The sequence below is a fragment of the Hylobates moloch genome, unplaced genomic scaffold (genome assembly GCF_009828535.3).
Source record: "Hylobates moloch isolate HMO894 unplaced genomic scaffold, HMol_V3 SCAFFOLD_18, whole genome shotgun sequence".
Lineage (NCBI taxonomy): Eukaryota > Metazoa > Chordata > Mammalia > Primates > Hylobatidae > Hylobates > Hylobates moloch.
In genome coordinates, this window is record NW_026652293.1 from 17039116 (window position 1) to 17052599 (window position 13484).

A 13484-nucleotide genomic window follows, 5' to 3' on the forward strand; every position below is an offset into this window, starting at 1 on the left:
ATTAATGTTTTCCATGAAATATGTTTCTATTTCAATAAACATTATGCAACAGGTTAAAAAGAATTTCAATACACACATACACATACACACACATATAAATATTCTTTTTCATCTCCATCTTTTTTAAACTCAGTGATTTATTTTCTTTGGTATTTGATTAGAGAAATTTTCATGTAGTTTCTACATTTATTACATGGATTATAAACTGAATAATTGTATATCTTAAATGTCTTTCTCTAACAAAGACTAGTGACTGATACTTCTTTCAGTATAGTTTCTTGGCCTACAATCCATGTATCTTATAGTTGATAGATTTTTTTTCCCTGTTTATCTGAAGTTCCCAGTGTTAAAATTAAAACATTTACTTAGTCTTATTTCTTTTAAGTAACATTCTACATTTTTCCCCACCACTTTTTAAAGATTTGGAATATTTTCTGTTTACCACTGGATTTTACAAATTTCATCATGATTTGTTGAGACGTATTATTTAACAATAATTCTGCATTGGGAAAGCTTGAGTCTTGGATTTGCAGGAGCTGTGTCTTAAAGATCTCAATTGAATTTCACATTAAATGGTAGAGTAGAGATTTGAAAGCTTGTGGTTGATTTCAAAACAAGTATGAGTATCCATCTTATTATGGTATTTACCAGAATGTCATAAAATAAAATTGTCCACTGAGATTTCTTTCCAAAAGGAATAAAAAGGAGGCATAATTAAAAACATATATCATTACCACAGGCTCGAACTATTTAGCTATTCTCTAATTTAGTCACATTTACATCTGTTTTTATCCCTTTTACAAATCGATTCCTTGAAGCAAATATTAGTACCCACATAGGGTCTCATCAGCGCTGAGAATAGAAGGACTTCAAATAGCCTCATTCTACTTGTTACACTTCTACAAATGTAGATTTTGGTTTCACAGCATTTACGGTGTTTCCATCATAAAGTTGGCTCAAAGGGATCTTAAAATTGATAAAAATATTCACTAATTTTTATAACTGCTGCTAATATATTCATACTATAATTTATTTGACCCAAGTCCAGGATCTTAGAGTCAACGTTGTTAAATTTCATCTTATTAGATTCAGCTTAGCACATAAGATTCTCTTTGAATGCTGAATCTGCCCTAATGCAGATTCATTATTATCATCCTCTGTATCATTCCAATTGTGAACTTGTACTGCACTTCCCCTAAATCATTAAACTGTTCAGTGACACAAGTGAGTAATGACACAGGCCTGAGAATAAAGTCCTGCATCTGATAATTAGATATGGTTATTTAATGAAATTAAAAACTGATAAACCATATAACTGATCAACTTCTCTATCTTGTCCATGAGAACTCCAGATGGTTCATTGCTAAACATTAATAATTGAAATCCAAATATAGTTGAGGCTCAGTTGGTTTAGATACATTTGGGCTGAACTTCCTTGTCACAAGCCAACCATAAAATCATTAAATATTTTACTTATAATTCTTATGCACATTGAAATCTGTTTCATACTGATAATAGCTTCCTCTCTTAGGGACTGGAATTATGCTGGGAATTAAAGTTGAAGTCATTGATCAATTACTTGTATCATATTTTTCTTTCATGGAATATATAGTTTAAGTGTAGTACATCTTGTCTATGTACTTCTAGATAGAAAGAAAAGAAATTTGATCATAGAGATAGAAAAAAATATTAAAAAGGGGTAAAGGAGCATCCCAGAAATAAAATACTCTGTTGACTTGAGTGGTATTTTGCTACATGTGATGATTTTAGGAAATTACCTCCAACTCTAGGAAATGACTAAGACTTGGAGTCCTTCAACACTCCTCCCTCCAAATAGTGGTGCCTTATTTCTCTCCCCCTGGATATATGCTGGACTTAAGTGTCTCACTTCGAAAGAATAGATATGGCTGAAGTTAACAGTGTGTGAGTAGATAATTGATATGGTTTGGCTCTGTGTCCCCACACACATATCTCATGTTGAATTGTAATTCCCAATGTTAAGGGAGGTAATTGGATCATAGAGGTGGATCTCCCCCCTGCTGTTTTCATGATAGTGAGTGAGTTCTCATGAGACCTGGTTGTTTAAAAGTGTGTAGCACTTTCCCCTTTGCTTTCTCTCTCTCCTGCTCTGCCATGGTAAGATGTGCTTGCCTCCCCTTCACCTTCCACCATGATTGTAATTTCCTAAGGCCTCCCAGCCATGCTTCCTGTACAGGCTATGGAACTGTGAGTCAATTTAACCTCTTTTCTTCATAAATTATCCAGTCTCAGGTAGTTCTTTCTAGTAGTGTGAGAATGGACTAATACATGGTATTGTGGCTTCCTCTATTCTCAGATTAGTAGTGCTGGAGAAAGCTGCCATTTATCAACTCATGGGAAGGCCTAGGTGGTGAGGACCTGAGGCCTCCTGACAACAGCCATTTGTGTCAGCAATGTTAGAAGCAGATGCTCCTGCCCAGTCAAGCCTTCTGATCACTGTAGCCTGGGCCATGATCCTGATTGCAACACAAGAAGACAGTCTGATTCACAACTACTTATATAAGCCATTTTGAGATTACTGACCGATAGAAACTGTAAGATAATAAAGGTTAGTTGTTTTAAGTAAATATGTTTTCAGGGTATTTTGGTACAATGCAATAAATAACTAATATAGTGTGTGTTAGATGACATTATTTTTATCTAGTGTTTTAATTCAGATATTGGAAGAATTTATTAATTAGGGAAACATACGTTCATAAACACACATACACATTTAATTTTGAGTAGCAAAGAAAATGAGTTACAGCAACTTTGAAAACTAAAGAATGCTTCCACCAGCCTTACTTTGTATACACAATAAGACAAATATTTGGTTTTATTGAGTCCCCATTTTTTATGTGTTTAAAAGAAATTTCAGAATTAAGAAATGGGTCAAGATATGAATGGAACTTACAGGTACATCTTGGAGCAGGTATCCAGCCAGTACTTGTGCATTTTGCTGTATTTCCCCGGGTTGCAGGATAAAAACCATTTATACACTGGTACCTGATTTCATCTCCAGTTCTGTGTTTAATCCTTAAAGGTGAGTAGACACCATTTGGAATATAAGGAGCATTACATGTTTTTTCTGAAAAGAAAAAGGATGTGTGGATAATGCAGAAATAAGTATCATTAAAATTCATCATTTATATAAACATTTAAAAGTAGGTGTTATTGGCCGGGCGCAGTGGCTCACGCTTGTAATCCCAGCACTTTGGGAGGCCGAGGCGGGCAGATCACGAGGTCAGGAGATCGAGACCACGGTGAAACGCCGTCTCTACTAAAAACACAAAAAAATTAGCCGGCCGTGGTGGCGGGCACCTGTAGTCCCAGCTACTCAGAGAGGCTGAGGCAGGAGAATGGCGAGAACCCGGGAGGTGGAGCTTGCAGTGAGCCGAGATTGCGCCAGTGCAGTCCAGCCTGGGCGACAGAGCGAGACTCCGTCTCAAAAAAAAAAAAAAAAAAAAGTAGGTGTTATTTATTTGTCCTTAGCATAATATAAAATGGCATTAAAATGAACATATCATAGTATCCTTTCTGATATATCACTTATTTTTCCCTTCACTATATTCTCATCTGACATATTTGTGCCTCCTGGGCTCTTAATCCCTTCTTCTCCAAAGTCATTCCTTACTTCATGATTATCCATAACTGGCAATGTTCTCATCACATATAACTTCAATTCTTGCTTTCACTTTCCTTCTATTCTTTGGTTTCTGTGGTTCTCATAAGGATTGTTTACAAATATTCAGGGTTTCTTTCTTCTGGACAATTGATAGGACTGCACAAACCTTCCTCTTTGAAGTAACTGTGGCCATGTGATTGAGTTGGAGACTATAATAAAAGTGGAAGTAATATCTTTCACTTTAGAGAGAAGTTTTAAAAGCCATTGTGTGAATTTTTATGTTCTCTTTCCCAAAGATACCGTGATTAAAGAAGGACAAGAAAAAAATGATGTTTCTGTCACTTGATTCTTACAATTAATACCATGAGTAAAGTCCCTTCTAATCTACATTGAAAGTGAACATGAATGAAAATAAACTTTAGTCTTAATATCTTAAACATTGAGATATTGCATTACATTTTTCTTACTATAATAGGATAAAATAGCAGAGGGTTTGGAAAACCTTTCCGTAAAGGGCCAGATAAAAGGTCTCTGCTGCAACAACTCAACTCTGCCATTATAGTACAAAAGTAGTGAAAAAAATACATAAACAAATGAACATGGCTGTGTTTCAATAAAACTTTGTTTACACAAAGGGGGCAAGTTGTATTTTACCTGCAGCCTATAGTTTGCCATCCTTTGGCCCAGTGTATCCTAATCTATAAAGCACCTTCTCATTCCTTTCCATTAACTCTGCTATATCTCGATATTGGATCCATTTGCAATATTCCTTTTAAAATAAAATACTATGCATTTTAAGTATTGTAGAAAAGCTATATGACCACTTATATTGGAGTCATATTTTATTTTGGACTAAAAAGCTGTGGCGAACATTCAGCATTGCTTGAAATCCATTTATATACCCCCAATTTGTTTACTATTTGATTTCCCATAGTAAATGATCCATAGTCTCCTCACTTTTCTCAAGCCACCTGAAACAATTGCCTCTTCATCAACAGACAATGCCTCCATTCACACAAAACAAATGAGACCACCAGTAGTGAGTTTCCTATACTTCTTTAGTATAGGAAACAGATAATGTCTCCATTCACACAAAACAATTGAGGCCACCAGTAGTGAGTTTTCTATACTTCTTTCCAGCACTCCTCAACATTATCTGAATCTATACTGATTTAAGTCTTTAGTTTAGTCTTCAATGGTAAGGTGTTGCTTTCAAATTCAGGTTAGGTTTAATTCTTTCATTTTCCCCTGTATTTTAAACCATTGTTTATTCCTTCCCTCTTTCTTACCTTATCAACCACACTCTTAAATTGATATGGAAGCTTTTCCAATTTTAAGTGCCTTCTCTCAACCCTTTGTTCAAGTTTAGCTAATGTACTACATTTCTCCTCCCCTTCAAAACCCAAATTCTTAAAATACCATTTTATAATTGCTGTCTCCACTTTCCCTTCTCACATTTATTCTTCAACTCACTACTACCTAGTTTCTGACACCTCTATTTTGTTGCCATTGCTCTGATAAAAGCTACCAATGAACTCCAATGTCCTAATTCAGAAATGCTTTGCATTTCACATATTCCAGTCACTGGTACATATTATAGATTTCTTAATTATTTATTGAACAGATAAAACTCTGTAATATTTGACTCTGTTGATTACATACTTTTTGGTGTTCTCCATTACCTTATATATTTATGTTCTCCTGCTTCTCCTTGTCTTTGTCTAAGTGATGCTTTTCTTTTATATTTTATTATTTTCCTTTACTTTATATTTTTTGCTTCTCCTCTTCTACTTTACTTAAATTTTAGGCCCTGCCTACTTGTCACATCTCCTCTCCTGCCATTTTTCTACTTCTTCTCTATACTACCACCATTCCTTTCTCATAAGTTGTATATTTAGTCAAACATAAAATTTTATAAAGTTTTAATTATTCATTATATATTTCCTCTTCTCAATACCATACTTCCACTGTGTCCATTCAGCTCCTAAGTTTATACTTCATTCTGACAGAATAAGCTTTAATATATCTCTATAGCTAACAGGATAATATATTTAGATTAGCAATAATTATATGAGAAACTATGTATGTGACTTAATATACAAGTTTTAAAGTTTTACTATTTTAAAATTTTACTATTTTATGTAAAAATATGTCTTCAGTGTCTGATGTTGACACTAACTTCAAACGAGTCTTAAATGTATTCCTTTTTTCTTTTTTCTCTGTCACTTCATTCTTCTGTGTCATATTTTCATATACCCATTAAAGTTCAGTTTATGTATCTTCAATTATTTTTCCTTATGACATAGCTCAATTTAATACCAATTTTTGAAGTCAAAAGCTATGAGATGCAAAAACAAAGAGTTTAACTAAGAAATCAATAAAATAATACAGAACAATTTTGTTAATTAAGAATAGAAGGACTTCCGGTGATTATGCTCTAGCAGTAGATATAAATCCTGTGATAAACCTTAATTTCTTACACTCATAATCGTTTTTAAAATAAATCATGTTATTAAAACATTGCCTGAACCTGTACCTTTATCCAAAATAATACTTGAGACTATCCATATTTTCCTACTATTGGAAACAACCATTAGTCATTTGAAGTTAGAATACTAATTCAAGGGTAGCACTCTATGCTTTGAACCAACAGAAAATCCAATCTGTACAGGGAAGAGATAGATTTGGATCAAAGATAGCTTTCATTTAGCAGTTCTTGGTATCTTTGTTTCTGTAAATAACTTTCTGTTACAGATTGTCCCTATTGGACACAGAGACCAAAGTTTTGACAATTCACCTTCAAATCAGTCCTCTGACATGTATGTGCCATAGACCAGATTGAAGAAAATTTAAGTATTTAAAATTTAAATAGATTATTTTACTTTAATATTATCTTATTATTTAATTCCAAACTTCTTATAGATTTAGAAGCAACAAAGAGAGTTTGGAAGTTACCTGATTTCAGAGAAAATGATGTGTATAGATTTTGAATTCATCTTATATCAGCAAGTAGATCCTTGCTTTGTACCAAGGAAATAGTCGTGTTTATGCTATATTAGTTGGCATACAAAGAGTGGAATTCTTTTATTCAGAAAGACTTCTCTATACCTAATCAGCATAAAGTATATTTCAATAAAATAAAACGTGGTAAGAGAGAGTGTATGCTTAACTAATTTGGAATGAATCCTCCTTTATTTATATTGATTATTAGTGAACTGTCTTCTGAAAAGGAGTACCCAATCCCAGTGCCTTCTCTTGGTATCTCTTTTCCTAAAGAAAGCAGGACCCTCAAGCATTGTCTTGAATATTCAGGTTTTACTTGTACTTGTGACTAAGAAATGGAAAAAAATTATAAAAGAAAAATGTTTTATAAATATAGAGTCTTTGAGGTGTGTGTGTGTGTGTGTGTGTGTGTGTGTGAGTGAATCAATCAGTGTTCAAGAGAAGCAAGAATAGAAATGCAGTAATACATTTGGGAAAAACAGATGGATCTCTCATTGTGAAAACAAATATGTGCTAAGGAAGAGTTTTCAGTAGGTAGCAAAGTGAGGAAGTAAAAGAGACGAAAAAATCAGATGACTACAGTGAGGTAGTAATGCTACAGAGTCACATGTTGAAATAAAACTAAATTCCCAGAGTCTTATTTTGAATTCATCAAAAGCTGGAATGATGGTTTATTGTAATGTTTATCTTCAATACACAGCAAGGCCCTGATGTAAAATAAGTGGTTTATAAGTTACATTTTGATTATTGGATGGATAAATTCTCATAGATTTGAGAGGGGCTCTGGAAGTAATATACTTCAGGTAGAAGTTAATGCCAAAGGACTTGTGCATGCACTTCCTTTGCTTAGGAACTACGAATGTCATGAAGACAAATAGTTGGACCCCACACACCATTAGCCAAACATGGATCTGATGTGGGTTATTACTGTCTCGTATTCATTAATTTCTTTCTAAAATATTTTCTTAACAGTGCCTAAAAGTAGAGATCACGCAATTGTGAAGAAAGATATGTTTTCCAAGGAGACATTTGTGGCTCAAACCAAAATTTTTTTAGTGTATAAAATTAACCCAAAATTAACTATTCTTTTTGTAAAAGAGGATTACTAAAGCACGGTTTAAATATATATTTATGAATCACGGGATTTAAAGTTCAGAGGGCTCTTAAGAGTTCCACTCTTCTTTCTCTCACAGTATGGCAGTATCACCCTTCTAGATTTCTGGACCATATGTGGTAACACTGTTCCTTGTTTCACTAATTGCAGCAGTCCTCATCAAAAGCAAACTCACTCATTTTATAAATGCTTGAAAATATCTCAAAACAGTTATCACCACACTATAGCTGTAGCTTCTTACTATACGTCTTATGGCATAATTTCTTAAAAGTCTGCAACTGTCTATATTCTCTCTTCCTGGCCATGATAGTTTGAAACTTTCCCTTTTAAAATGAAGTAGGTTAAGTAGAACACTCTATTCCAGATATATTTTTTGGTGGGCAAAGAGCACAGTTGAGATGAACTCTTTGGCTCTGTGTAACATCCCTCCATAATGGAACTTAAGAGAGTTTGTGTTTTTTTTGTTTTTTGTTTTTTTTGGTAATTTTCCAGCACCATCATCACTGTTGAGTCATACTGGGCCTGTTGTTAACAAAAATATTCATTTCCTTCAACTTAATTCCATTGTCAGTTGAGAGTTTCCTCACCTGGTATTAATACAAGTTACTTTTAAAGTATTTTAAAATATTAATATAATTTAAATAAATTCTGGACATTAGTGGAGCAATCTACTTGTTTGAGAATTGTATGCTACTGAGAATTAGGAAGTCTATTATAGTCCTCACTCTGATCCAGACATGGTTTTTGATGACAGACCAATGACTTAATAAGCTACTGAACTTTTCTGGCTCTGTTTGTGTCTGTTTTCAGAGTGAGCGTATCGTACTAAGTGTACTCAAAATGAACCTTGAACACAGAAAATTCTATATGTTTTTTATAATAGTTTATTTACATAAATTAGCACTCTACTTTTGATTAAAATAAGTGGCTTTATTAAAAGAATTAATTAAAATATGTGATAAATTTATAAAGATCCAGAAAATAAAGGTAACATTACCTTCACATGAAGGCAACGGATGCCATCCAGATTCAGTGCATACAGCATCTCCCCTTTCACTGTATTCATAACCGCTGTTACATTTATATTGAAATCGTTCATTCTCCTTATAAATAATCTTCTGAGATATAGGAGATCCATTTATAACATCTGGGGATTTGCATGAAATTTCTAAATAAAAGGGATTAAATTCCAAAATGTTTATTGCAAATTAAAGTACTGTGACCAGGACATAATTATATGAAAACAGAAATGTTGTTTCCATCAGGTAAATCAGTCAACCAAACAAAAGTTCTGTTTGACTTGACTGCTTAATAAATGATTTATCTGAAGAAAGTTAAAATTCTGATTAAAATTATGCTTCTAATTTTATTTAGTTTCAGGATAAATTAGCCTTCTTGAAATAAATAGTGACCAGTAACATTCATCAAGTATATAAATAAAATTGATCATAAATATAGTTTTATTGTGATGTTTTCACTGAATGGCCTGCAAAAAACAACACATCTTCTAGTTATTGATAAGTTATTGATAAGACAGGACTCTTTGTCAAAGACATTGATTTAACTCATTGTCATTACATCTCAGAAAAGTAACTGACCTGTTTTTGTGTCATCACCATTTAGCCAAGATTTCCTCAGAAAAAAAAAAATGGCCATCATCTTTTATACCCACTTCTCTCAAACATTTTTATCTGAGATTGTGCCAATCATAAGTAGTTTCCCAAACTCTGTTCTCCCACTTTCTAATCCATTTTCCTTCTGTATAGCTTGATGACCTCTCAGGTAGACACATCGTAACTCCACTTGAAATCCTTCATTGATTCCCAAATCAATCTGAATAAAAGATGTGTTCTTCAGCATGGTGCATGCAGCACCTCAGCACTCTGTATTGGCCCACCTTCTATTTATCACTGACTCATTCCCTACTTGCATCCTAGACTAAGGTGCCTAGGAACAATGGACAAGGATCAGTGGTGCTTCATGCTGCTTAAAGCCTCACTGCCCTTCCACTTCTCCTTCCCTGAACTCTGGTATGCTTTTGCTCTCATTTTCATCTACAAAATCTCATTTTTTTCTTTAAGACTTAATCGTAGGCATCAGCTGTTCCAGGAAGGTTTCACTAACCACAGGAATCTAGTTGTAAGGATGTAAATTCCATCCATGTACTTCTAAAGTACATAATATTTGCTATGCTGAATAAAAATATTAGATTTAACATAAAGAACTATTGTCATAAAGAATTCTTAAGAAGAGAAATTCTTTTCTCTGTATCTAACTATAAGATAGAACAGACTTTAAAAGTAAAAATAATTTCTAGATTTTAGATAATATTAAAATATAAATATGACAGAAAGTTCTGCCAAACAATTATTGGTAAAATGAACTTGAACTATGGTACTACTAAACAAATCAACCACGATGCTTATCACAGAAGCCAAAATCTTTGATTGGTCATGATGCACAGGTTGGCAGTATTATGACTAAAAAAATCCTGGCTTACAGTTTACTATAAAACTTTTTTTAAGAGGCAACAATTTATTTAGTGGATCCTGTTCAATTCAGCAACATTTATAGTAAACTTGCAGTACAAATATAAAACACGTCTGCTTCCTAGAAGTGTTATTCAAAAACGAATGTCATTCTAATGTATCTCTGGAAATACATAATGAATCTTTGGCTTTCAAAATTAAAAACAAATGTGTGTTACAGATGTCTCATAGCTTGCAGCAGAAATGCTTAGCATTCTCTTTCAGCCTAAGAGGCAACTACAATGGAGTTATGGTTAAAGCATGGACTCTGGCATCAGATAATCTACATTTAAATCCTAACTTCACTCTTTATGACATGATAATCCAGGGCATGTGATTTAACTTCTTTGCACCAGTCTCTTCAATTATAAAATAAAAGTGATGAGTAAATAAATCGTGGAGTTTTTTGAAAGTTAAAATGAAATGATGCATGCAAAGAACTTAGCTCAATTACAGGCAGATAGTAAGTGCTCAGTAAACATTAGCTATTGTTAATATTGCTGATATTCCTTATAATGAACGATGTTTTAAATGTATATTTACATTTACAAAGCTAAAAATACTAAAACAGTAAGTGTATCTTACCCACACACTTTGGTTTCTCTTTACTCCAAAAACCATCATCTGAACAATGCATTTCTTTATCTCCTTCAATCTTGTAGCCTGAGTTACATGCAAACTGTACTGCTTGTCCAAAATGGTATTCCCGATCTGGTTCCATTGCACCACTGACAATTTTTCCGTTCTCTGGTGCTGTCACTGGTAAACACTTCACAACTGAAGAAAATAAATATAATGTTTTCTAATGGAATTTTAAAAGTTTATTGTGAAAAATATGTGTATGTATAAAATCATCCTCAGGATAAGATTGGAGGAAATTACTTATATTATTTTTAGAAGCATTTGATATACCTGTTTGCTAAAGATAGATGCTTCTAAGAAACAAGCAAATGGAATGTTTATTCATGATTCTTTTCTATGGGAGTGGACAATGAAAATTACTACTTTCAACACTAGCTTGTATTTTTGTAGTAACAAACAAGTATTTTTAAATAATTAAGAAATATAAAGCTTGAGATAATTAAATACAACATTTTCATTTATGCCCTACAATAATATAACACCGCATTCCTAAAAGATGTAAAAGCAAACTTTATGACATTAACTTCAACAGAGAAATCATCCTTAATTTTCCATCCTCTTCGACCTCAGTGTTTAAAATAATTTGAGTACTTCTTTTGATTCTACTTAATATTTTCCAATTTCTCTAAGGTTGTGGTCAGACTTTATTGTACTATAGAATGACTCAGGATGCTTGTTAAAATAAAAATTTTAGGGCTATCTTCCTGCTTGCTCACCCCAAAGATACTGATTCAGTAGGTCATTTTTTAGTAACCAAAGATTTTAGTTTTTAACAAGCATCCCAGGTGATTTCAATGCACATGTTCCCTAGACCATTAATCTTCTTCCTCTAATTTTCATAGATGAAAAAACCTTCCATTCTTTTCTGTAGTTGACAGAGTTTTTGAATGATTATCACATTTCTTCTGTATCTCTCTCCACTTGCTACTCACTGTGGAATTAGGAAATACTACTCTGATTGATTTCTTTTATTTCCATAATGACTAGAGATTTGGATTATTAGCTCAAAACATGAAAACAGAATCTACATTTTCTCATTTTCACTGTTTGCTTTACAGACCAGTAAGAAATAACAGAGCTCGCCCTTAGTTTATTCCTCTTTTCAGTAAAGGTAAGTCCACAGGCAACCTCCCTTGGTGGGAGGTCTCAATCGGGTTCTCCACTTCAGCTGCTACCATAGATCCCTGCATTTGGGTGGTCACTGGGTGAGTTTTTCTTCATTAATAAAGGCAAAATTCTGGTCTTTATTTAGCTAATGATGCTTATATGCGTTTCTAGTCACTAGAATCCAAAAGGAAATAAAAATGAGTTTTAGATTCCTTAATGTCTAATACTTCAATTATTAGATCAGATCATGCTGCATTCATATTTGGCTTTTGAAACACCAAGAATGTAGTAATAAAAAGGCCAGATTCCCACTCTACGTTGTATGAGAAGCAAAAAATAAATAAATAAAAAATACTTAATAGAGACTTTAAGATATTTTAATGTAAGACATTTTAAAAAATCTTAGATATTTATTTCAATATACTTGTAAATACATTTTATGTCTACCTTCACATATAGGAATATCATTGGTCCATCCAGCTGTGTCACATTCACGGTAATTAATCTCACCTAGCAATTGATACCTGAAAACCCAAAAATAACAGAACGTTGAGATAATGTGTGTTTATACGCAGTTTTAGACTCAATGCCATTTTGAGTGTCCAGAAACTCCATATTAAGGAAAATGAACAGCATATGCATTTTCTTGTTTCTTGTTTGTTTTTCCTTCCTCCTTCTCTTCCTCCTTCACTCTCTTTCTGTCTTAGATTTCTTAATGTTCTCTAGGACATTAATCTTCTTCCTCTAATTTTCATAGATGAAAAATCTCTTAACCTCTCTCTTCCTTTATCTTTCTCTCCTTCTTGGTGCATGGACTGAAAATAATCATAATCCTTGGTTCATGACAAACTCATTATTGTTTCATACAAAGTATTCTTATTTTTCATGGAATTATCTAATTAGCTAAATTCAATAATGTAGTAAGCTCCATAAACTATCACCAAAACAAAAGCTAAAAATATCCTAGTAACCAACAACTAACCTTATGTTTCCCTCTCCTCCAGTCTTAGATCATATTTCTGTCCTCCACGATTCTGATATTTTCTGAACACCTTAGGCTTTCTACATAATAAAGATAGTGCCAGCCAAAAGTTGTTAGTGTGTGATTTACTTTCAGCACTTGCCTCCATCTCTCCATCTCTATCCTAGAGATTTTTTCCTGGGAATACCCAGTGAGTCAAATCTGCTTATCCAATCCATCTAATGTTGAACTTAAGTAATTTTAGTAACCCATCAAGCCTGCCCTTTGAATCTAAAAATGCTCTATTTGAATATGAGTTCCCTGGGACATGTGCAAAATGTGCAATCATTGCTAGAGGCTTCAGATCTATACATTTTTATCTCCTTAGCCAAGTCAAGTGCTGAACTTAAAGAGAGGACACAAGCCTGTGATAAAAGAAATATTTCAGAGGTGAGGAAGGTAGCAAATTAAAAAATTCAGCCCCAG

The 13484-nt window shown here is 33.3% G+C and overlaps 1 protein-coding gene across 3 annotated transcripts in view; it reads right to left on the minus strand.

Moving 5' to 3' along the window:
• The window catches only part of CFH (complement factor H), a 94056-nt gene that overhangs the window by 57050 nt on the left and 23522 nt on the right, over positions 1-13484 (minus strand). For all 3 annotated transcript variants that reach the window (XM_032136422.2, XM_032136424.2, XM_058430659.1), the window contains exons 4-7: positions 12485-12561; positions 10874-11065; positions 8758-8928; positions 2933-3106 (exon numbers count right to left, since the gene is read on the minus strand). In XM_032136422.2, the coding sequence (XP_031992313.1) occupies positions 2933-3106; positions 8758-8928; positions 10874-11065; positions 12485-12561 (614 nt within the window). The remainder of the gene's footprint in view (positions 1-2932; positions 3107-8757; positions 8929-10873; positions 11066-12484; positions 12562-13484) is intronic.